A 23,331-nucleotide genomic window follows, 5' to 3' on the forward strand; every position below is an offset into this window, starting at 1 on the left:
TTCACACACAAACACCACCTTTAACTGCCAAGCCCATATATTGTGTGTGCGTGTGATAAATAAGTCGCACAGGCAGGTCAAAATCATGTCACAAATTTACTTTTGAAAACGTGTAAACATTATCTCAACAACTTTACATATAAACAAACAAAAAACACAAATCCATGAAAAACACCTCCATATATATATATATATATATATATTTTTTTTTTTTCCCATCTCTCCCTGCTGCAATACGCCTGGTTCAAATGATTCTGATTATCTGATCATTTGAACCAGGTGTGTTGCAGCAGGGAGAGATGGAAAACAGGCAGGAAAACGGTCCCCGAGGAACAGGATTGAAGGACCCTGCTATAACATTTGACACAGCATTCAGACTGCGTCAATGGATTGGACCGGTTTATCATAAAGGTCCAATCATATTCAACAAAATTTGAAGTTACCAAAAATCACGGGTCCAACAAGCAAGATGGGTCAACTGAAACAAGATTTGATGTGTCATTTCAGTACGGCCCTGTTAATGCATTGTGGATTAAAATATACCCTGGGCAGGCAAGGTTGAAGTTTCTGCTGTCAATGGGAAGTTCCCTGAAAACTTCACCGTATAACCAGCTACTACGCTAGTCAAGTTCAAAATGTGTTTTTTTTTAATATAATGTGTGAATGTTTGATTAGTGGAAAAGTAATTGGGCTCACTTGGCCAAATGTTGAGATAAACTAAGATTTGTAGTTTTTGAATGACTCTTTGAGCAGGAAAAGCCAAGAAGGTTGCAAAACTGTCAGATGTTAAGGGATCTATTGTGTTCTTGATGCTGCATTCACACCAAATCCGTTGAGGGCGTTTCTGGCGGCGCAATTCAACTGAAGTCAATGTAGTTCGCGCGGGCTGTGGCGTGCGGGGCAGATGATGCGTTTGGAGCAGTGGGACGCGGAGCGAAGCACTGAAAATGCGTCCTTTCGCCGCGGATAAAACAAATGAACTTTTTTCCCTCTTCGCCTCGCAGCAGTCAATCAGCATCGTGACAAGAAAAAAAAAAAAAAGAGACCAGGCCTGAGAACCGTGAGCGAAGAGTTTGGTATGGCTGGTATGTTTTGACTTTTTCTTTTTGTTATTTTAAAGCTGTTCATATTTACCAAAAGGCAATGTTGTTTGCATAGCTCAAGCAGTGTTGGCCTCTTGATTGCGATGTTCAAAAATGCTGTCATCTATTACCAAGCGAAGCCCCTCCCCTCTCCGGTGTGCGCGAATGAAGCGGCTGCGGCATTGAGGTTTCAAATTTCCCGCGGTCAAACACTAGCAAATAAAGCAAAGGGGAACGCTCATCCACGATTGGTGTGGACGTAGCATAAGACTTGTTTTTTTGGCACTTTGAGCCAGATGATACCTACTCAACAAATACATAACACTAACTTGAGATTTGGCCTTTTGGATAGTGGTGATTGTGCACTTGCACTATCAATTCATGAAGGTCACATTGAAACAATATCTTCTGACAATATTTACCTTAATTAAAAAAAAAAAAAAAGGAAAAGAAAGAAAAAGACAAGAGCAGCCATGGATATTTTGAAAAAGTCTTACCCATCCAGACCCTTCCATGTTACCGCATCTTTACAGATTTTCCGCGTCTTTCCACATCTGCAAATCAAGCAAATTGGTTACTCTTACCTGCTCGCTCTTGTTCAAGTCAGCTCTTGTTAAATACTCACTGCCTTCTCATGTCTGACATCTACAGTATTTAGTGAGTAAACTGACTCAATAGGATGCCCCCACCCCCCCCAAAATGTCCATTCGCTAGCTGGCTTCAGGATGGTTTAGCTAGCCTTGACTCTGCGAGCCTCCTCCGTGCCGGCGTTGCGCTGGCTGCCGCTTCCTCCTCCCCTCTCTCTCACACACAATGCTGACTGGTCCACTGTGCTGGCGCTGGCTGAAGACGTGCTGTCTGACCGTCATGCTGCAGGCACTCGGGGCTCCTATAATGCTACTGTGGATGGCCTAGGGCTAACCATCGTCACCTCGTCCGTAATTGCGTACATCAGGCAGACAATACAATCTCACATGACTTGACTACACCATTTTTATTCGGGCTTTGCACAAACTAGAATTCCCTGAAATCCAATCCAGACACTTTGAAGGTTTTACTGTGTTCACATACAATAATCAAAAGACACTTGACTCTGATCTGAGGAACTATGCTGAAGGGCAAAAACCAGGTTCATCTAAAACAATGACAAATAAAAGATGTAAACAACGGGCTTTAGATTAGAAAAAGAAAATCGCTCGACACCTGGCACAACACCCAAACAGTGGCTTTAAAGGCAAAAAAAAAAAAAAAAAAAAAATCTATCATAGGGTATCAATGCGATGCGCTCATGTCTTCTTTTGAATGTACATACAGTCCTTCTTCCATAAAGAGTCTGACTCGTGTGCTCCTCTAATGCCTCAAAGTAACCTGCAGCTTTCCTGACAATTCCTTTGCTCATCGCCTCGACTCTCCTGCTAAGAACTGAAGCCTGTTGAATGGATACAGGATAGAACAAACAAGTTATTCTGCACTTGCATGGGCTTACTCTGTACTCTTGCTACGAGGGTCGCTGTGAGAGCCAATCCAAAACTTACCAAGGTTTAAAAGCGCCGCGAGCCGTAACCGCCGCCGCCACCACCACCACTGCCGCCGTAGCCACCTGAGAATTAAATACGACACTTAAGTTCTGATTACTCATTGAGGTTTTACTCGGGAGAGGACAACTCACCTCCGTAGGGTCCGCCAGAGTTTCTGCCATAACTGTTGCCCTTCATGGGACCGTAGTTGGACTGATGGCCACCGTAGTTACCACAATCATTGTAATTTCCACCCCCGCCATAACCTGACAACAAATATGGACTTCGATTTAGTTGAAGCTGCCATTAACTATTATTCTCTAAAACAGCTACAGTGGAACCTCAATTCTACTACGATTTGGATGGCTAAAAGAGGGCGGGTTAACTCTTATTCCACAAACGCAATATTAATCAGAATGCCGTGTTTCAACTAGTTGGCCTGCATAGAACATATTCTTGAAAAAAATATGTTTGGGTTGACTTCAGCTTTAAAGCTCGTCAAATTTGGAGAATACACATTGTGGATCAGGTCGACGGTGGTAAGAAAAGAATGTTGTAAGACGATGTACTGGGACCATGTACCATGAAGTGGACTCACATTCTTAAACAGGGTACATACAAGGGCTGAACAATTCATCAAATTCACATCAACATCTTATAGCCAATTTTCAAATCGCAAATGCTGGAGGCTGGCGAAAAAGAATTAAAAATGATGCAAACACAGCACACCATCGATATCTGTTGTAGAACCAAGACTGATGGAAAACGCAAAGTAGGAGTAGTAGAGACAGAAGCTACGCTAACTGTTAGTTTATCTAAAACTAAACAGTATAACTGCTTTGAATGCGCAAAACAATTTATTTAGTTCAGCGCTACTGTCAAATAATTTCAGTATAAACATAGTTGGATAAGTCCAGTAGATGTTGACTAGTTGATTTTGACTGTGACTTCAGCCATGTACTTGAGTCCATCTCTTTTGAAACGCTGGAGGCGGTGAAGTAAGGAATGAAATTGTATTGTTCTATGTTGCTCCTCCCGCTAGCTGCCAATTGGTTAGTTGTCAGTGACAGTTCATGTTAAAAAAAAAAAAAAGACGAGAGACACAGTGACTGAGAGGTTCCACTGTCTCTGGAGATAATGAAAGGCTTTACCTCCATTGCCTCGGTAACCTCCGTCACAGCCGCCACCAAATCCACCACCCTGATTACCATAGCCAGGACCTCCCCCTCCATAGTTCCCTCGTCCTCCATAACCTCCTCCACCATAATTACCACCAGGACCTAAAAAAAAAAAAAAGGGAAAATGCAACAGGACAATTAGTGTCTGTTCAGCCCAAATACACAACTTGAAAAACAACTACTCACCATCAAAATCATCATAACCACCTCGTCCTCCACTGTAATTATCTGCGAAACAAAAGGGGGGTATTTTTTTTTTTAATCAGACACACAATGGCATTCATATGTAAATTTGCTATTTATGGGGGGTTGTCTTATCATTCAATGATCCCGGAAAAGCTGCTATATTGGCCTTTTTGTGCTCAAGCCAATGCAATCGAAGTAGTGGGGTGTTATCTTGGTGCCAGACAGACAGTATAAATACTCGATATAAATACTCGATAATGTAAAACTGCACGTCGTGAAAGCAACGTTGGCGATGATATCGATGACGATATATATCGCCCGCGCCCATGTTCCACATGTGCAAGTATTTGAGTCATCGTTTGTTGTGCATTCTGTTCATATGGCTGTTTGCTGAAGTTTTATTTCCAAAATCATACTGTGCCCCTCCCATATAGGAGCTTGTTTTTCCCCCTCCCACTTCCCTGTGGTTCTCATTTTCAAGTAAGAAAATCGGGGCGCCTTCTTAGAAAGACTACGCACCTCGACTGTAGTTGCCACCACCTCCATAATTACTTCGACCCATGAAGTTCCCAGATCCTCCACTCCTCCCTGAAATAGAGACAAAATTAAAGTTAGCATACTGTATATGCAAATCAGAAATGTTTTATCTTGTGGAATGTACGCGTACCCCTGTTATTGGACATCACGTTCATTTCTTGCTTCGAGAGCGCTTTCCTGACCTCACAGTTGTGCGCGTTGATGGTATGGTATTTCTGAGCTTCAGGGCGAAACGCAGGATTGAAAAGACTTGGCACATTGACAACATCCCTTCAAAGGTCCGAAGGCAAGCAAATAATCACATACCGACAATTTTGTCAACGGTGTCATGATCGTCAAACGTGACAAAGCAGAAGCCTCTTTTCTTTCCCGAAGAGTGTTCCTCCATGATCTCGATGCATTCGATCTTGCCGTACTTCTTGAAATAGTCTCGGATGTGGTACTCTTCCGTGTCCTCCTTGATACCGCCCACAAAGATCTTTTTCACCGTCAGATGAGCGCCTGGTTTATTGGAGTCCTGAAGCAAGAGTGATGACCACGAGTCATACACGTGTCACATGAGCGCCGGCCATGCAGTTTAGGTACCTCTCTGGACACAGCCCTCTTGGGCTCAACAACTCGTCCGTCTACTTTATGAGGCCTTGCTTTCATGGCGTCGTCAACCTCCAACATGGAGGAGAAGGTCACGAAGCCAAAGCCTCTCGACCGCTTGCTGCTGGGATCTTTCATCACCTGAGGATCCAACACCATAGTGTCATAAAATACAATGACTAAATAACTAGCGTCCATACAAATGTGTTAAAGAAATCACGGTTATTTTTTGCCCTAATAATGGTAAATAAAGGAGCTCCACATGGCAACACTTAAAAACCTACCACACAGTCTGTCAGTGTTCCCCACTGCTCAAAATGAGCCCGTAAACTGTCCTCTGTGGTTTCGAAGCTCAGGCCACCAATAAAGAGCTTCCTGAGCTGCTCCGGTTCTTTACAGTCATGGTCCTGCATGTTTAACATAAGCATGGTAGCAATGAAAAACATTTTTCACACAAAAAGCTCACAGTTTCCAACATGAAGCACACACGATTCAATTTGCAGAAAAAAATGCCTTAGCAAAGTTGTTTTAATGATTGAGGTATTCATTGAATGTTTATTAAGTGTAAATGTGAGTGTTATAAAACGTAACTATTTTGATTACTATATTATTTAAAATGAGCACTATATCCTGTAATTCACCTCTACCCAATACAACCACGACGATAAACATGCCGCTGTTAATACACCACGAACAGTATGAATTCAACTTTATAGTGTTTGTCAGCTTTGCAAATGAACTTTAACTACATTACCACATTTTAGTAAAGCAATATGACATACAGCGTGTACAAAAAAGCAGCCACATACAGTAATCATCCCACCATCGCAGTGAGTTACCTTCCGAACCCCCTGAATAAGTGAAAAAGAAATACACTCTAGGCATGTTTTATAACTTTTCTAGCAATTAATTTTTTTTAAAGGGATTTCAACACCTAAAACAATACCGGCATATTTAAACAGATATTACACATTGAGAGAAAGCAACGGATAACACGAGTTACAGAGTAGCAACTGTGTGTGGGGGAGTTTCTGCGATATAGTAGGGGATTGCTGTACACCAGGGGTCTTCAATCCTGTTCCTGCCTGTTTTCCACCTGTCCCTGCTGCAACGCACACCTGATTCAAGTGATCAGGATCGTTATTCAGCTTCTGCTGACCTTTGGTGAATATCTGTAGCAGGGAGAGATGGGAAACATGCAGGACATCGGCCCTCGAGGAACAGGAACGAAGACTCCTGTTGTGCACAATTTCAGTGAGTTTAACTAAAACACATTTACTTTTTTTCTCTGGCCACCTTTTCCTTCTTGACCTCCTTCCTTCCCTCAGAGTTCCTTTATATTCTGACATTCATATTTCGATCTTTCCTTTGCTGAAACCTACCTTCCTTCCTTTTCTTCAGACACGCTTTGTACTCATGAAACCTTACATCCTTTCTTCCTGCACTTAAACCTGCTTTTCTGCCTTCCTTACCTCCCTTCCTTTCACCACAGACCTGCTTTTCTCTTCTTTCCTTCCTTGCCACTTTATAATTTGCATCTTTCCTGACTTTGCTTCCAACTATTACTCTACCTTCCTTCGGTAACTGTCTAAAAGTGCAATACGACCCACTGACTTTGTTCTTGACTCAAATTATTTGTCGTTATTCCCGGAACAGTTACCAACAATTGTACATAATACAGTACCTACTTTCGGGACACCATGTTTACTACAACGCATTGATATTACTGAGCATATGACATTACAAGGCCTGTCGCTTTAAAAAACGCGCTACACACGACCTGTCTTATTTTCACAAAACATTCACATATTAAATGATCAATTGCACAAATCTAGCTTCACGCTATCGTCTCAGGCGGTGCAAGTTAAATACGGTTATTTTTTAAAAATCGTGGCGCTCTCACAGCTACGTGTTGGCTGAGTGCTACTGCTAGCTCACATGCTAATTCAAACCACACAGCGAGCTTTGAAAACGCAAGTAACAAAGAGCAAAGATGAAAGAGCGACGTCACATGTGTCATCGTGTCCAATCGCTGTGATGACGCCAGCACTTCGACATGCAAACGTATGATGAAATAGGGGGGAGAAGGTCAGGGGAAAAAATGCATAAAATTCCTACCTCCATTTTGATGTCCATTTTAGTTTGGAGACGGAACTGGTCACGTGACAACGTTCAACCGCCTACGTCATTAGAGCATTCTAGACGGTTCCTTCGTCGACACGTCAAAAACAGCACAAGACTGGTGTGTTAATATTAAATTCGACAATTTTTTGGTCTTAAAAGAGAGATAATTTTGTAACGGCATCTTTCGTGTTTGCTGCGCAGGCACCCACATGAAATAGCAAACAACTTCTGCCATCTAGTGGTTGAGAAATATCACATGCCAAAAATTTAGACGCCAGATATGTTTTAAAGGTTGTACTGAATGTGCCAAGATTAGGTATACAATTTGAATTGGTTTCATATATTTTTTAGTACACTAATTTATTACGGTTGCATTCATTTTGCACAGTTTAATCTCGTAATTCTAAATTGGGGCTCAGAATGTGGGTTCAGGCCAGGGATGTAGCTATGGTTTCAAATCAGGGTTACAAAACAGGGTGGGGATTTTGAAGGAGGGTTAAGACTTCACAGCTTTGAAGTCCTGGTGCGAGTTTGTAGGACTTGTGGGCGGACCAACAACTGGTGGTGATCCTTCCTTAAAATGAATTCTTCCTTCTTTCATCATTCCTTCGAACCTTCCTGCCAGCTCATCCTTATTTCTTATTTCCTCACTCCCCCTTCATCCTTGTTCCAACCTTCCTTTTATGCATCCTTGTACAACTCCCTTCCTTTCATTTCCCATCCTCGTTGTCTTCCTTGAATCCTCTCCCATCTCCTTGAATCCTCAGAACTGTGCTAAGCACTCATCCACAATGCCAAGTAATCATTATGAAAGAATAACGAAAAGAAAAACGTGCTGTAAAGAGATTTATGTCCATGTCTTCTGCTTCTTTATGGGACACTAAGAAAACTATGTAATGTGATCATTCGCTGCGATAAATATATTTTTTTAAAGCTGCTATTTGTAATGGGGGAAACATGACAGAGGATTTGCTTCCTTAGTTAGATATTCTGATAAGCACGAATGTATGTGTATGATCTATTAGCCAGATGCTACAAAGCATGCTTGAGCCTAACCGCCACGTCCAAATATACGACTGCTTTATGGCTCAGACAATACTTGTCATTAACTTTATTGTCCTCGGTGAGGAAAATACAACCCTAATAAAAAAGGCTAATGCTGTTCTGACACTGTTAATGCTAAGTATTTATAATCAGTCCAAATGCAGACATGCCTTCTGTTTTAACCCGTCTCGGTTACAGCAGTTATAGCTTGGAGATGAACAATAGTGGAGAGAAAGTGTCCGAAAACATCACCTTGTAAGATTCGACTAGAGGATGGCAATAATAGTGGATTCATTTAATTTAATCTATTCTGCGGAATTGAATTTTGATTATTTTTTTGGAGCTGTCAAGCACCCTTGCAGAAAACAGAACTTTTCCAAACTTTTATTTCAGCTCATTATGAGGCTTGATATGCATTAACTGCAGGTTAATGGAGATACTGCCCCGCCTCGCCAACACCCGAACATGATTTCACATAATTTTTAAAAAGACACGCCAAGATGGTGCGCTGTAAAAAACAAGACAGTAATTTCGGTTGGAACAACTTTAAAATGTAAATATTGACATTTATGGCAACAATAGTTAGCACAACAAACAGCAACACTTATTTAACCCTATCTTATTGAATTGCCCAACTTAAAAATTGTTGCCTTGAAATTTTGAATTCACTCAACTTTTTTTTTTGTATAGTGGGGAGATTGTTGGTATAGTTAAAAGGGAAGTCAATCCCGAAAAAGTCTTTACAATGTTATGTTCTATGTCGCCCCACTAGTCTAAATACAGCATCCTGATTGCTATTGTGTTTGTGGAATATGAGTTAAGCAGTAAAATCCACCTGTTTTTGTCCATCTCTAAAAATGACATCACATTTGCTCAAGGCTGAAGCAACAACCAATCATGGGTCAGCTTCAGAAAAAGGTGAGCCGTGATTGGTTGTTACCTGCAATATTAATCAGAATGCCATGTTTAGACTGGTGAAGGTGCCTATAACATATTGCAAAGATTTATTGGGGGTTGACTTCCGCTTTAATCAATGATCAATCACGTGAAGTCTTAACAATCAAGTCTCTGCTCTGCTTCCCTTCACCGCCACTAAATTAAAGTGTGACTACATTGTAATCAAATCATTTTTTTCATTGCCCGACTGCCAAGTATACAAGTTGTTTTTACATTTGTTACCTGCCCTGTCAAGCCATTTGTGACCATTATCTGTGGGGGGAAAAAAAAGCCACATAAATACATTTTAGTTATACTTACCACAGCTAAAAGTCGGATTTTGTTTTCTTGCCAAGCATTCCAGTACACTAGACCGAAACCCAATGTGCATTTGATGAATGTACTTGCTTTAGTGCTTGTGTCATACCATATAAATAAACCTGATGTATTAGTGCTGGTCTGTCGCTATCATAAACTAACAGGGCAGGTATGTTAGTTGTTCACACCGACAATAGAAGTTATAAACTTCCGATCATCGGCACAGAGCGCAGTGAGCCTGATGAATGATGTCTGGATAGAAAGCCCCTAATTTTTAATTTTTGTAATTTTGTGCTACAGTTTAAGCCGAGATATCTACGAGGTGCCTGGTCTGTTCTGTGTCATTTTAGAACTATTCGTCATGGCAACATTAGTCCAAGATCTAATGGTATTGAACAATTAATTTGCTTAAAATAAGTACTACAAAAAAAAGAATACAAATTAATATTTCATGTCTTTCATTAAAAGGTCTTAACAAAGGGTCCTTGCTTGTAAAGCTTTGTGCAATAAAGCAATCCCTTGAATCACACGAGGGGCGGAGGCGATGGCATCCTTGCGTGGACTAAAATGATGCACTTAAAAGCTATATTAAATAATTCACATTGCTTTATAGCCATTTTGCACCTGCAAATTATGGTGAGCTGTATATCTGGTAGTAAGCAGTGGCTGCGCAGTGACACGTCGGCAAAAATAACAGTACAGTAAATCTTCAGACAAGTGTGTGTGTGTGATGACATGATGCAAGTAAGCTTACTACTCTTGGGTCACATGCGATTAGAGAAAAAAATATGAGGTGCTGTATCGGGCAAACATAACCTACCCTCTAATTTACCTCTCAAGCACAACAGAAACCTCTCTCACACCCATCAATAAACTTCACAGCCTCATAAAAAAAACCTCTCTCGCCACATACACAGACACACACCCAAAAAGCCTGTCACACACAACAAAATAACGCTCACACACACCAAATTACCTCTTGCCTGCACACACTCCAAAACTCTCACTCCCAAAACATTTGCAGGCGCTCAAAAACACTCTCACTCAGACCAAAAACTTTCACATGCATGCACCCAAATGCTCTCACTGTAAAAAAAAGACTGTCACACTCACAATAAAGCTTCCCACAAAAACACATACAAGCATGCCCAAAAATCTCTCTCTCACACAAACACACACAAACGCACGCACAAACCTCTCATGCTCACCCAAAACCTCACACATAAATAAGCTCTCTTATTACCCCAAAATCCTTTTACTTAAACCAAATCTCCTCACACAAAGGGGAAAAAAAGCCTGTGACACTTTTTTTTTTGTGAGGATCAAAAATATTGCGTGTGAGAGTCAAAAATTGTGTGTAGAAAAGGAACCTCAAGAATGAAAACGGAAGCCATCTGAAATTCTGATTGGCTTTGCCATGCAATAAGCCAGGAAAACTGCACTTAAACAATGATTTAATTAATATGCATTGCACATAAGTGAAATAAAATTTAAATCTTAAAAAGACAAGTTTTATACAAAAAAACGTTACATGTAACTGAAATGCACGTAGGTAGTGAATATTTCACAAACCACTAGAGGGAGCCCGCGTAACACTACCCTTTGAGAATCACTGTTGAACGTGCACTGAACGACCAACTGCTTCCCTTTCATTGCCTTGCTACTTTGGATGTGTGTTTGAGGAAACTGGATATGCGAAATATCACCTAAACGTGTTACTACACTCCAAAACATTCATATCTATCTATCTATCTATCTATCTATCTATCTATCTATCTATCTATCTAGCTATCTATCTGAGTTCATACATGTCTAAAGGCACTGTACAAAAGATGTGGAGGATTTCAACTAAAAACCCCACAAACATTTTTTTTGTTAAGCTCCACTAGATGGCAGCATGATCCATGAAAAGGCAAAGCTTTGCCCTCTCGTCAAAGCATGCAACGGCTGAACATCGTTGCCAGACAAGAAATAGTTATTTGCCCCGTGATGACGTCTGGCAGTCATCTCAAATTTTAATGATATGTTTGCTTGTTTGTTCCCATCCTCGTGCCATGGTAGGGAACACTTTCTTCTAATGAGCAAAATACTTGGTGAATTGGCAATTTTCATGAAAGATTCACTTTGAAAGTTCACCATCTATTTCTGTTTATATTGTTATTGTATTCTATGTTGCTGACCTTGTCCCGGTGAGGCACGGACTTGGCTCCACATGCACATCAGGGAGCGAACCTGCAGTAGATAACCTGTGTTTTGGCCAGACGGACATACGCACATGGAAACTGTGAGGAAATGGACATCCAGAAGAGGGAAACCAAGCAGTCCATTTAGATACTGTCTACACCTTTTCACATGCGAGTACAAAGCCGGTCTCACACATCGGTGTTGACTACAATCGCTCCCCGAGGAATTCGGGGAAAGAACAATTCCTTGCATCTGTTTCCTGTTCACTCGCATGGAGAGGAAACTGGGTATAAATCACAGCAAATATAAATAGAATCAGCATTCAATTTACATGAGATTGGTGTAGCCTTGCGGTTTTTTTTTTTGCTTTTGTGAAACTCATGTGTGCATATTAGCATTCAACAGAGGATGCATAAAATAAATGAGATGCCTCAGGTGTTGATGGCACTTTGGACTTACAGCATCATATAGCACAACCTGAGCGTTGTTTTTAAAACCATAGCACGTGTGTACACAGACAAAGCATAGACAGCTGAAGATGTCGTTTGAATTGGAAAAATTCATGCTAGCCACACAATAATGACATAGATGTATTGTACATTTCCTGCAGATATCCAATGTTTGGTATTGTCCTTATATTTAGTGTTCCAAGAAAAAATGAAATGAATTGAAATGTTCAAATCCAAAATTAAATAGGCCTCATGTTGAAAATAAAAGATTTCTCCAAATCTCAACATTTCCAAATGGACATATTATACTGCACAGATTTCACAAAGCTTCTCAAATGTTCAATATGCTCACCATGCCATGTTTCCAGTTAGTGGTTTGTTTGTTTTTTTCCCCCACAAAAATACACATTCTTGTTTGACTCTATAGAAATATATCCTTAAAATGCTTTTTCATTGCAAGTTAATGTCAGTTCTCACCATGAAATAAAACGTAAATCAATAACCTAAACTTACAGGATGTTTAAATGTAATATTCGGTTGTTGACTTTAATTGAACAACACATTCTGCAGCATTTTTATGATTTATACCTCTTTCTAGACGGATGATCATTGAATGTCTTCACTTTGACTAGTCATTTGTTTTGCAGTTTCCCCTAAGAGACTCCTATACACTCATATTATCACTCATAAATCCACAGACATTGATGTACCTACTTTGAATGTTAATACTAACCGATTCTTTTACAGCTGATACATGAAGTAGTGCTTGACACGGCAAATTGACACTGTCAGGCAAGCCTGGACAAATCTCTTTTGAATGAGCCAGAGGTCAGGAATGTATCTTTTTGTCAAGCGCATAGCCAGAAAATTTCCCGTTTTGTCAGTTCCATTTCCAAATGAACAGCCCAGCGAAGGAATTTGGTGTATTTGTGTTGTGAGATTTTGCTCAAATCACTGTGAATTATAAACTTAATCCAGACAATGACCTTTCCCGTCTGGCTTTGTTTTAGTGCAAAATGGCAAGAGGAGAGCCAGTGCTTGGAAACAGTCCAATGCATCAGCCCATTGATGAGGCGCAGATAGTGTGCCGTAATAAAACCCTTTATTTACAGCTCCGACACGGGGCCGCTAATTGACTGCCTGGAGGAAAACAAATGGAGAGACTCACCGCTCTCACACATCCAGTAATAATAACCCGTATGTTGTTATCAGTGCACTTCCAGAGTCATGTGACCATCACACAACCAGCCTGCCTTTTCATTACATTATCACACATTGCCAAAGATCATCAATCTTTCTACTTTCTACAGTTGTGAATGGTATTTGCAAATGTGTATTTCACTATTTTTCCGCTCATATTTATTATTTATATTCGTGTGAGTGTGCACGATTATTTAAAGAAAAAAAAAAAAGACTTGGCAGACCATGTCTAAAGCCAAATTGTTCACAACTGTTCATCTGCACCAAAGTCTACCACCCGCCGTAAAACTCTTTTTTTTGTGTAATCCCGCATATAAACAAACCAACAGACTCTGCCTAAGAAAGCATTACCTCAGTGTGCGTGCTAATAAAAGGAAGACTTGACGGAAGGATTTCCTGTCGTATGCGGCGTCATGTCCCTCTCAGTGTGAGTGTCGTTTATTGTCGTGCGCAACTCCAAGGCTGTTGTGGGCGTCCTGGCCCTCCCTCCTGGGTGAGGAAAGAAAAAAAAAAGGGCAGTGGGACAGACGTGGGAGACATGGGGGAAGGATCTCATCCTGCCACTAATTTTTGTGTACAGACAACAAATGAGCACAAAAGTGCTGCTTTCACAGTTTTCCGCCTCCCCGACGTTGAGATCAGTGGCCGAATGAGACAAAGGGATGGCGGGATGATGAAGTCCCGAGCTGCGCTGGGCAGGTGTTTCATTCGTCTCTGGGGGGGGGGGTGTGTGGGAATACACCTGCCCACTACAAAGCCGGCGTGATGGATCGAAAAGGCACTAACTGACTCAGCACTTAAGGAGCTCTGCCTGGGATTAGAGCAGAGAGGGCCTGATTGAAGCACACTGTCATCCCGCAAACAATAACACGCATTCATCTTTCTGATCAGGCACAATGATCATGCTGCTGATGTACGAAGGATGGGAACCGCAGCCAAAATTCTTACAGACATATTACTGGGCCGATGCCAGTTAGGTAGTGTTTATATCATTTAAACCAAAATATACCACTAATGACCCGTGGCGTGCCGTGCTTTTGGTGGCTCGAATGAATCCGCCGCTACCACGTCACGATTACAGAAATCAACAATCCCCCACAAAACCGCAGTATAACAGCATGCAAATGTCCACATGAGCTGTTCAGAATCAATATTTGTATCACAACGTGACAAAAATCCAAAAGATTTCAAGAAAGTACTCACCAGAGATACAGATTACTCAAATTTGGCTTGTTGTGACCAGCCACTCACAGCAAAGAAAAAAATGATGATGTCATTGATGGCCACCGCTTTTGCCCTGCGAAGGAATTTGAAATCTGATTGAGTCAAGAAAATAGATCCACTTCTACCTGTAACGTAGTTTAAGTTACATTTGAATAGCACGACTGAATCTGAAATCCACGGGCAGATTAGACTGACATAGCAACAGCTAAAGGCTGAAATCTGATTGGATGAAAATAATCTTACAACTAAATCCACTTTATGAGGAACAATGATATCAAGAGCCAAATTAAAAATCCTCTTCATAAAGGTAATGCACATTTTAAACAATGCTTATTATTGTGGTTGTTGCTTACTGTGGCGTAAACCTGGCATCACACTGACAGCTGTTTCTAACATTTCGACCCCTTTTATTTTTACCCAAGACAATATTGCTACATCTGTATTATTTTGAATTAGTTCACACTCCATTTAAAGTGGAATAACCGGAGAGTGTGCATGGTCCCCTGAGTCAGTGACTAATGTTGTATAATAGTCAGTGCCGGTAGGGGTCATTTTTACAAGTGGACCCCGACAAAATTTCAACGGGCTTTTCACACAGATACTGTGGTAGAAATATTATTACTATCAATTCATTTCCCTTTAATTTTAGTGTATACATTGTGTTTTGTTGGACGTGCAGTCCATGCACACATACATTAAGAATAAATGTATATTTGGGAAAACATGTAAGATGAATATTACATGAAAAATCAATAAAATGTGAAATGAGCTGTAGAAATTCCAATGTGACAATGTCAAACAGAGAATGTCTGAAAACGGATGTTTCTTGTGCTTTATTCCTTAAATGACAACATGTGCGGATTTTAGAAAAAAAAAGAAAAAAAGAGTCTAGCATCATGTAGTGCTTTAATGCAGACTATTTCACTTTCAGTGAATGCTCAACGTGTTATGATTTCCAGCAGGAATGAGGAATTTCATCCTAAATTCACCTTTCTATAGCCACATTGGAGGCAAAATAAACCAAGAATAACGTAAACACTCTCTGAGACAAATTTGCTCAGCACACTTTTTAACTTGTGACTGGGCGCACTTTCATCTGGTGGAGGCATCTCAATATCTGAATGAACTTTGTTGCAGCCGTGCGGCGTGCCTTCCTTATCTTGTCCTGTTTCTGCTTATCAGGTCCGTGTACACGCTTGGTTCTGTAATGAGCGTCACGCCCGCACCTCTCCCCATGTGGACGGGGCCCCACATCCGCACAAACACACGCGCGCGCACCATAAGCGGCGGGCGATGCTTGCGTGTGTGTGTGTAATGTTCCACTCACACACCTGTGCTTCCGTCACCCTCCATATGTGCGCAGCGCATGCATGAATGTGAATGAAAGCACTGCTGGGATGGGGGGGGGGGGGGGCGAATGTGGACACCCCCCCCCCCCCATTTGGGGTGGCAATGACAGATTTAAAGGATGTTGTGGATATGAGAGGGTGGGTGGTAGAGGATACGCGCGACATACAGCATGCGGCGGTGGCGTGGAGTGATGGCATCCTCTATTTAATGAGCACAGCCCTATGGTTCTACACTGCTGTAAATCTGCCTGCTATCACTCTAATACAGGAAGCATTATCTAATAAGTGAAACTAGGACGGCTAATTTCAATAAAGGCGGATACCTCCCACTGCGTTGTGGAAGGCAGCCCTGGTCGAAAGTGGAGGGCAAACATACTGACTTTAAAAGGGAGCATACGCTGATCTGACTTCGTAATGTGGCCGGCAAACAAAAAAAAACAACAAAAAAAAGCAAGTAGACGTATCCCAGATGTCCCGGGCTAAAAGTGTAAAGCACCTTTGTGTCATTGCCCCTCTCGCTCCCTTTCTGGCCTGTCCTCTCAGCCTTGATTTGTAGAGTGCTGGTGTCAAAGGGGACTACTTTGTAGATGCTGTGCTCTGCTTACCTGTTTCCCCACAGAAAGGGCAGTAAATGTCACTCCTTGACACTCTCTGGACTCCCTCACTCCGACCATTACAAGGTTCCTGGGGTGGATGCAGAAACACATGGCTAAATTTACGTCAACAAATCTTTTTAGGGTTGGGCGATTTAGGGAAAAGAATAATCCAAAAATGTTTGATTGCTATTTAAATCCTGATTAGTAAACGCGATTATTCACTGATTTCAAAACTTTGGTTATGCAAAATAAATTCCTGTTGTGCACACTTTGGCCCCTTAGGGGCAGTGTGGTGCATGCAAAGAACAGTGTGGCGCATGCTAGAAGATATCTGCACATAAAGATAAAAAGAGTAGAAGAAGAAAGTGGTGAATTTTATTAATGTAACTCGCTTTTCACAGATTGGAAAGAACATATGAAAATTATTAGATTACCTGTCTGGGTATGGTAATTTTGGCTGGCCGGTCAACAGGGTTTTCCCTAGCATCAGGCAAACTACACAAACTATTTTGTTTATTTAACATACAATGTGTGCAATTATTTTTGTTTAGTTTTACAGTCAACGCCAACTTATCGGAATATAAGGCTCCATGTAACCCTGGTTAATGTCCTGTTCAATAAATGACTGAATGTGCATTGGCGACTGTGGCTCTCCTTGCCCAACCGTAGAAAAAAACTGACAATGGGACGTCTCATAAATTGGCCAAAGACAAAACAAAATGAATGCATCATACTCTAGTGGCTTGCTATTCAGAAGTGTGACTTAGCCACGCGGAAACAAAGCCCAAGGCTCCAACTCATCCTGCCTTATGAAGAGTTGTATTCATTATTCACTTTATTATACTTTAATATGCGTGTTCAGTGGCCTGTCGGGGTGCGTAAAATTGTTACAGACGAAAACTGTGGGGTAAAAATGCTTGTAAACACAGAGAACAACTGTCTTTGTGAATGCTGTGGGAAAATGGTTTTCTTTCTGTAATTGCTGGCTGGCTCTTTCAACCTTATAAAATCATCAGTGTTGGATGACGATATGAACTGATGAGTCTGTGCTTTTTACGAAAAGGAAACACGCTGACTGCACTCTGTCCAGGGGATTTCACTGGGCATTCAAGCACGAGACTAATAGAGGAAAGGGGAAGCCATGTGACAATCACCATGGGATAAAACTTTTTGGGGGGGGTTAAGTCACATGGGAAATATGTTCCCATTCCATCTATTTATTTTACAGTTACATTTTCTGGCCACTCTTGAATCGCGGATACCACAATCATATACCAGCCATTGCTATAGTTTGGGTTTTAAATAGTGGGGCACTTAACACTTTGGCTACAAAGGAGGAACACGACAGTCTTCACTTCCCACAGCAATGTCATAAATATCCCAAACAACAAACGTCACATGTGTTTAATTTTTATTCTTCAAAACAGATCAGATGTAGAGCAACAGAATTGCTGCTATGATTTATTTTTGTCATATCACATGATTTCCCAGCAACGTTATTGGGCTAGAAGTTGTGAGGCACAATAGAGGCCAATAAAAATTTTAGATATGTACACCACAACCACAAGGCTGCTGGAACGATGAACAATATTTTAGCGGTAAAAACATTTTCAATTAAAGAGCTTACTGGTTTATCAATCATTACAGAAACATTGGCAATTACCATTGCTGTTATTTTAGGGAAGTTGTGGCATAAACTTTTGTAGCTTTGTAGCTTTAATATAATTGTTAAGCACTCTACTGACCATTATTTTCAATCAATAAATACAAAATTTGTATTTTGTGAGCCTCCTAAATCAGAATTACACCCGCGTACCAGGCCATTATGTTATCATCAGTACCACGCATGTACAGTACATAAAAATACACATACAGTACAGTACACCGGCCTGATCGCTCAGGGCCATTTTTCAAAGGCTGACATCCACAATATGGCTGGTGAAACTCCAAAGAGGTTTTGGGTCTCAGCTTAATTAGATCCTGCAGAGCTAAATCAAATCAGTCTAAACGAGAGCAGAGAGCCAAAACCTCCCCACGCAAACAGGCGTCTCCTGTCTGCCCCGCATGCTCGACAGCCTGCCAAAACTCTCTGTGTTTGCTTTTTTTGCCGACGGAGCTACAAAGTAAAGACGCCGCTCTTCTCCTTCCACTTGTGCTTGGTTCTGAATAGTCAGAAAAAGGGCCAATGAGAAGAAGGATGGACAGTTTTGGACTCCTTCCCCCTTGCACGACACACTACTTAACCTTGACAAGTCAATATGATGCAAATGCAATTTGCTTATCTCCCCCTGACATTATGACTGCTCTTGCTGCCTTGGGGGAATTTTGCTCCATTAGCATCAGCCACATTCACCGTTTGGACAGGAAAAAAAAAAATATAAATATATATATATATATATATACACATTTTATATATGTATATATATATATATATATATTTACACATTTTATATATGTATATATATATATATATATATATATATATATATATATATATATATATATATATATATATATATATATATATATATATATATATATCTCGCTTTCGCTCTCGGTGCGCTTTTTGCTTACTCATTTGTCCGCAACCAACCACTGCTTCTCTTTGAAAGGTTTAAAAGCAATTCTGACCTCTTGTCGGTCCTTCCGAACGCATTTGGCGCCGTGTTTTTGGTTTCGTAGAAGTGACGTCATAGGACGGAAGTTCCTTCTGAATAGACAGTATTTGGCTAACTACTTCCGCCTAGAGGCTTGACATGCGTTTGAAAACGCACTTCGGCGGTTTCGTGTGGATGCGTTTTTTTTTTATGTGTATTCCAACGCAGGCGGGGGGTAGGATACACGGTTGTTAAAAAACCTCGGCTACGTGTAGACAAGGCCTGAGAGGCGTGGCCCCGGTGGATGTCAGAATGTCTCCATGTGAGCGCCTGGGCGTGAGCTGTGGCCTGCAGCAGCTCCTATGTGAGTGCGCTCATTGCCTTTATGTACAGTATTATACTGTACTAGGGTTTGTCAAAGTCTTTCCACAAAGTATCACCTAAAAATGACTTAATGCCTCAAGTAGATTAAACACACATTTACCGAAGTCAAAAGCAAAATACAAGTGAACTGTACTTAGCGAGTGGTTCTTTCGCATAGAGGGAGCTCATTTACTACATTTTGAGAGACACGCTGTCATAATGTTCTTCTGGTGTTTAATTAATCCCTGAAAAAAAGCACTTGAAAACTAAACTTTGTGGTGTTTTTGTTTTTCAATTTCTGCCTCATCTGTCTGAGTTCATGCAGTCAAATGACTACCGTACTCCACAGCAGTGCGCTCAGTCAAATGTGGTGTGCAAGAATCTAACTGTGTGTGTATGTGTTTCAGGCAGGTGAAGCGAGCCCCTCAGCATCTGGCGGGTGCTCCCTGGCTAGAAAAACAGTCGTCTCCCTGCTGCAGGGTGGCATCAGCCCAGGACCATTAGTCACTAGGCCCCGGACACCTCTCAGTCATCCCACCACATAAGGCAGCGTAAATGAAAGCCATCAGCCGTGTGGTTGGGGTGCGGGGTGGTCACTTCATGTTTTGCTTAAAGAAGCGGGGTCCGCAACTCTCGTCCCGACGTCTCTTAGCCATCACTCCACTTGAAGGTGAGATGATTTAGGAGGCTGGGAGAAAGTTAATTTCTCTTGATCATTGTGTGCAACCTGGAGCCTTAATGGCGGGCGTAATTAATTCTGCTGATGTTAATCACCAGGGCTGGTCCCCACAATTATCAGCCCTGTGCAGATGGGGCACAGCACAGACATGAAAAATTAGGAAAATGAATCTGTAATGGGGTGGCAGATCTAATCTGTGTCAGAGAAAACAAAGTTAAGGAAGAGCAAGGAGCCTCAGGATTCCAGGTGAAAGCCAGCGACGCAAACAAAAACCTGTGTGGCAAGGCTGAAAAATGTCGCCAGCGTGTCCAAAAGTGTTTCGTAATTACTGCGCTATTCTTCATAAATCACCATAGGAGAGATCAACCTATCGGTCCTGAACAATGCTTTCGGAAGGAGGGTGAGCCATGGTGGTCTCGTTTACCGGGACGGAAAGGTTAATCAGGTTCCACTCGGAGCTGTGTGGGCTTGGCAATCACCATGTGTACTCACTCGCTGGATAAAAAAAGAAAAACAAAAAAACACTGGCATACATAGATAGATGAAATGGTAGATTCATGATATATGTTGGTGCATGTATCCACCGAGTAAAAAAGGCGAAAAACTGCAATCAATGAGCGCACACTCACACACTGATTCTTTCAATCATGGGCCTTACCGATGAAAGAATTACCAAAGCATTAACGGTCAAAGGACACACACTCCCAGAGGACATTTTCCTCTGCCAACGTCAAACAAAATTAAGCAAAATACAACTGATTAATTGAATTGCGCAGGAGCCATTTTTCAAGCTCTTACTTGGCTCTGGCAGTCGGGGCATGGCGTCATTGCTATTTGCTCTGCTTAATTAGTCTTGCGCCTAGTTTGCACATTCTTACAAAGTCTGGGCCATGATAATAATAATAAATCTTTAGCCATCATAATTGTTCTTAGAACGGTAAAAAAAAAAAAAAAAAAAAAGCGAACAGCGAACAGCAATAGACTCGAGTGCCGCGGCTTTATTGATGAGATGTGTAAGCAGCTCTGTTACAGTGTTGTTACTGGAAAGCATTCTTATGCTACACCTAGCTACCAATCACGGCTCGCCTGTTTTCTGAAGCTGAGCCATGATTGGTCGTTATCTGAGCCGTGAGCAACTTCAATGTCATCCTCAGACGGCAGAAGTGACAAAATGGCCTCCCCCTGAGCTAGCTAAAAACGGCTGGATTTCTCACATTCCACAAACGCAATATTAATCAGGATGCAGTGTTTAGACTAGCGGGCCTGCATAGAACGTATTCTGGAATAAATCTGTTTGGGTTGACTTCCTCTTTTAAAAAAAAAAAAGGGTGAAGCTGAAAAGTTTTCAAGTTTATGCAAACTTACCTTGTTGGTGCTTGGAGGGATGATAATAGCGTGCCTCTGGTTGTGTTCATGAGCCATTCGTTTTTCACCTGTTAAAATTAGAAGCCATAGATCAGGGTATTACAAAAAACAACTGTGTACTGTACCAAAAATAGCATGTTCGAGAGACGTGATATGACTCGATAGATACGATGCGCTTCTTTGAGCTGTGCTCTTGCAACGACGCTAAGCTAATGTCTATGCTTTCCTTCAATGGGAATGTTGCCATTGCCAACATGGTTGCCACACCGGCGTGTTTTAGCCTGCTCTAGTCTACTCCAAGTGTTTTATCTTTGACGAGAGCAGCGCAATGCGGAGACATGTGACCAATCTCTGCCTGTTGATGGCACCATAGTTCCATGTCTGAATTGTGGCCGATTATGGAACGAACAAACTTCGGAAGGGGGTGTTCTGAGTGGACTGTTCTCTGTCTGTCGAATTCGGGGTCCGTCAAATCGAGGTTCCACTGTACTCCTAAAAGGAAAGTTGTATGGTTCACTATATTTAATCCTGATCTTGAAACTGAAATTGTGTTCACTCATCCTTAGTTTTAACAGTGACCACACGCGTACCCTATTTAGCCGCAATTACACATGCGATCAATTCGCACGTATTGACGATATTCCAGTTAACGTCCCAAGTTTTTCCCCAACCTCGATATACAGCAAAAGGTCAAAGGCTCGTTTTGATGTCATTACTCACAAGGGGGGCATTCTTGAGGCGAAAGCCGACGAGGAATAATAGATGGCGCGCTTATTTTGTTCATTGTTCTGTGGTCAGGTGTGACCAGGTGTTTACACAGGCCACACACTCACAGCAAGTCGAAGGACGTACGGAGCATTTAAAGACGGCCCGCAAGAGTTCTACAGCTCACATTTATCATACGCAGACACAATCCTGACTAAAACTAACAGATTCTTCTTTTTTTTTTTTTTTTTGTTGTATTACAGAGCAATTACAGCCACGCATTTGGAAACGGTAAAACCTGCTCACGACGGAAACCAAGCATGCAGAATTCCTCGGAGAGGTCAACATGATGGAGATTAGTATGGTCATAATTCCGGCAGATTATATGCTAATGCACTCTCGCCTGTTTGTGGGAGGAAATTGCATTGTGGTTATTAGCGTGACACCCGAGCTCAGAGATGCTACGCCCTCATCGGCTCTCGGATGTCCTCCAAGGATTTACATTTTTATTACAACATGCAGCGAGGTGAAATAACACCGCACGCACCCTCAACCTGAAAGATTTAATTGAATGTATTCAAATGTGATTCATTGAACAATTACACTCTCATTCGGCTAGTGCAATTGTTTTGCCTATACCGGGCTCCCCTTCCCCTCTCCTCATCCTCTCACTAACACTCCCACTCGCTTTAAATTAGAAATCGGCCTGGCCTTTGAGGGGGAATCAATAGGTGCATTAATTACAGCAATTCATTACCCAAATAAACGTGGGACTCAACCTTTGCTCGGATACAAATTTGGGGGGCGTGGAGAGACAAAGGCCTACGACGGGAATCCCTGTTGCATTAATCTGCGGCATCAAACTCCGGGGAGTGTCCGGCGCGGGATCAATCCCCACGCACAGACGGTGACTTATAGGCGCTGAATACAAAGGTGGTCACGTGACACGGCTTTCTCCCTCGCTCGCTCACTACTGTGGTGTCGTATTGGGAGTTTTGCCGGCCCACAATGCACCGGGGTTATCAGGGCAGGCCCCTTGCTCCCCAGCTCCCAGCCCATTCCAAGGTTTGTCTCTTTTAAAATCTTCCACCGCAGAGGCTCGGGCGA

At 41.7% G+C, this 23,331-nt stretch overlaps 1 protein-coding gene across 8 annotated transcripts; it reads right to left on the reverse strand.

Moving 5' to 3' along the window:
* Positions 1-83: 83 nt before the first annotated feature.
* Positions 84-16,587, reverse strand: hnrnpa3 (heterogeneous nuclear ribonucleoprotein A3). 8 transcript variants are annotated; one of them, XM_086051046.1, is made up of 13 exons: positions 16,525-16,587; positions 14,550-14,643; positions 13,698-13,835; positions 5,376-5,498; positions 5,086-5,232; positions 4,807-5,017; positions 4,631-4,720; positions 4,483-4,551; positions 3,964-4,005; positions 3,751-3,879; positions 2,752-2,865; positions 2,618-2,682; positions 2,058-2,511 (listed from the first exon to the last, which is right to left on the reverse strand). In XM_086051046.1, exons 5-12 carry the CDS (start codon positions 5,227-5,229, stop codon positions 2,624-2,626), a joined length of 858 nt encoding a protein of 285 aa, XP_085907172.1. In that variant the 5' UTR covers positions 5,230-5,232; positions 5,376-5,498; positions 13,698-13,835; positions 14,550-14,643; positions 16,525-16,587; the 3' UTR covers positions 2,058-2,511; positions 2,618-2,623. The 8 variants fall into 8 exon arrangements, 7 of the variants coding, with proteins under 7 accessions (XP_085907169.1, XP_085907172.1, XP_085907170.1 ...); XR_015089487.1 differs by lacking the exons at positions 2,058-2,511; positions 13,698-13,835; positions 14,550-14,643; positions 16,525-16,587 and adding exons at positions 84-1,294; positions 1,580-1,636; positions 6,564-7,050; XM_086051043.1 differs by lacking the exons at positions 2,058-2,511; positions 13,698-13,835; positions 14,550-14,643; positions 16,525-16,587 and adding exons at positions 84-1,636; positions 6,564-7,050.
* Between the last annotated feature and the right edge of the window lie 6,744 nt (positions 16,588-23,331).

The sequence above is a fragment of the Filicampus tigris genome, chromosome 14 (assembly GCF_054856515.1).
Source record: "Filicampus tigris isolate MCC_2025a chromosome 14, RoL_Ftig_1.0, whole genome shotgun sequence".
NCBI classification, from domain to species: domain Eukaryota; kingdom Metazoa; phylum Chordata; class Actinopteri; order Syngnathiformes; family Syngnathidae; genus Filicampus; species Filicampus tigris.

Bases quoted from the DNA above. Each gene is read 5' to 3' on its own strand.
- hnrnpa3 (XM_086051043.1), bottom strand. From the start codon at position 6,629: ATGCAAATTATAAAGTGGCAAGGAAGGAAAGAAGAGAAAAGCAGGTCT. The intron at 4,006-4,482 runs GTGCGTAGTCTT...TTTGTTTCGCAG, and splicing joins TGGTGGCAACTACAGTCGAG to ATAATTACAGTGGAGGACGA. The intron at 2,683-2,751 runs GTGAGTTGTCCT...TTTAATTCTCAG, and splicing joins CTCTGGCGGACCCTACGGAG to GTGGCTACGGCGGCAGTGGT.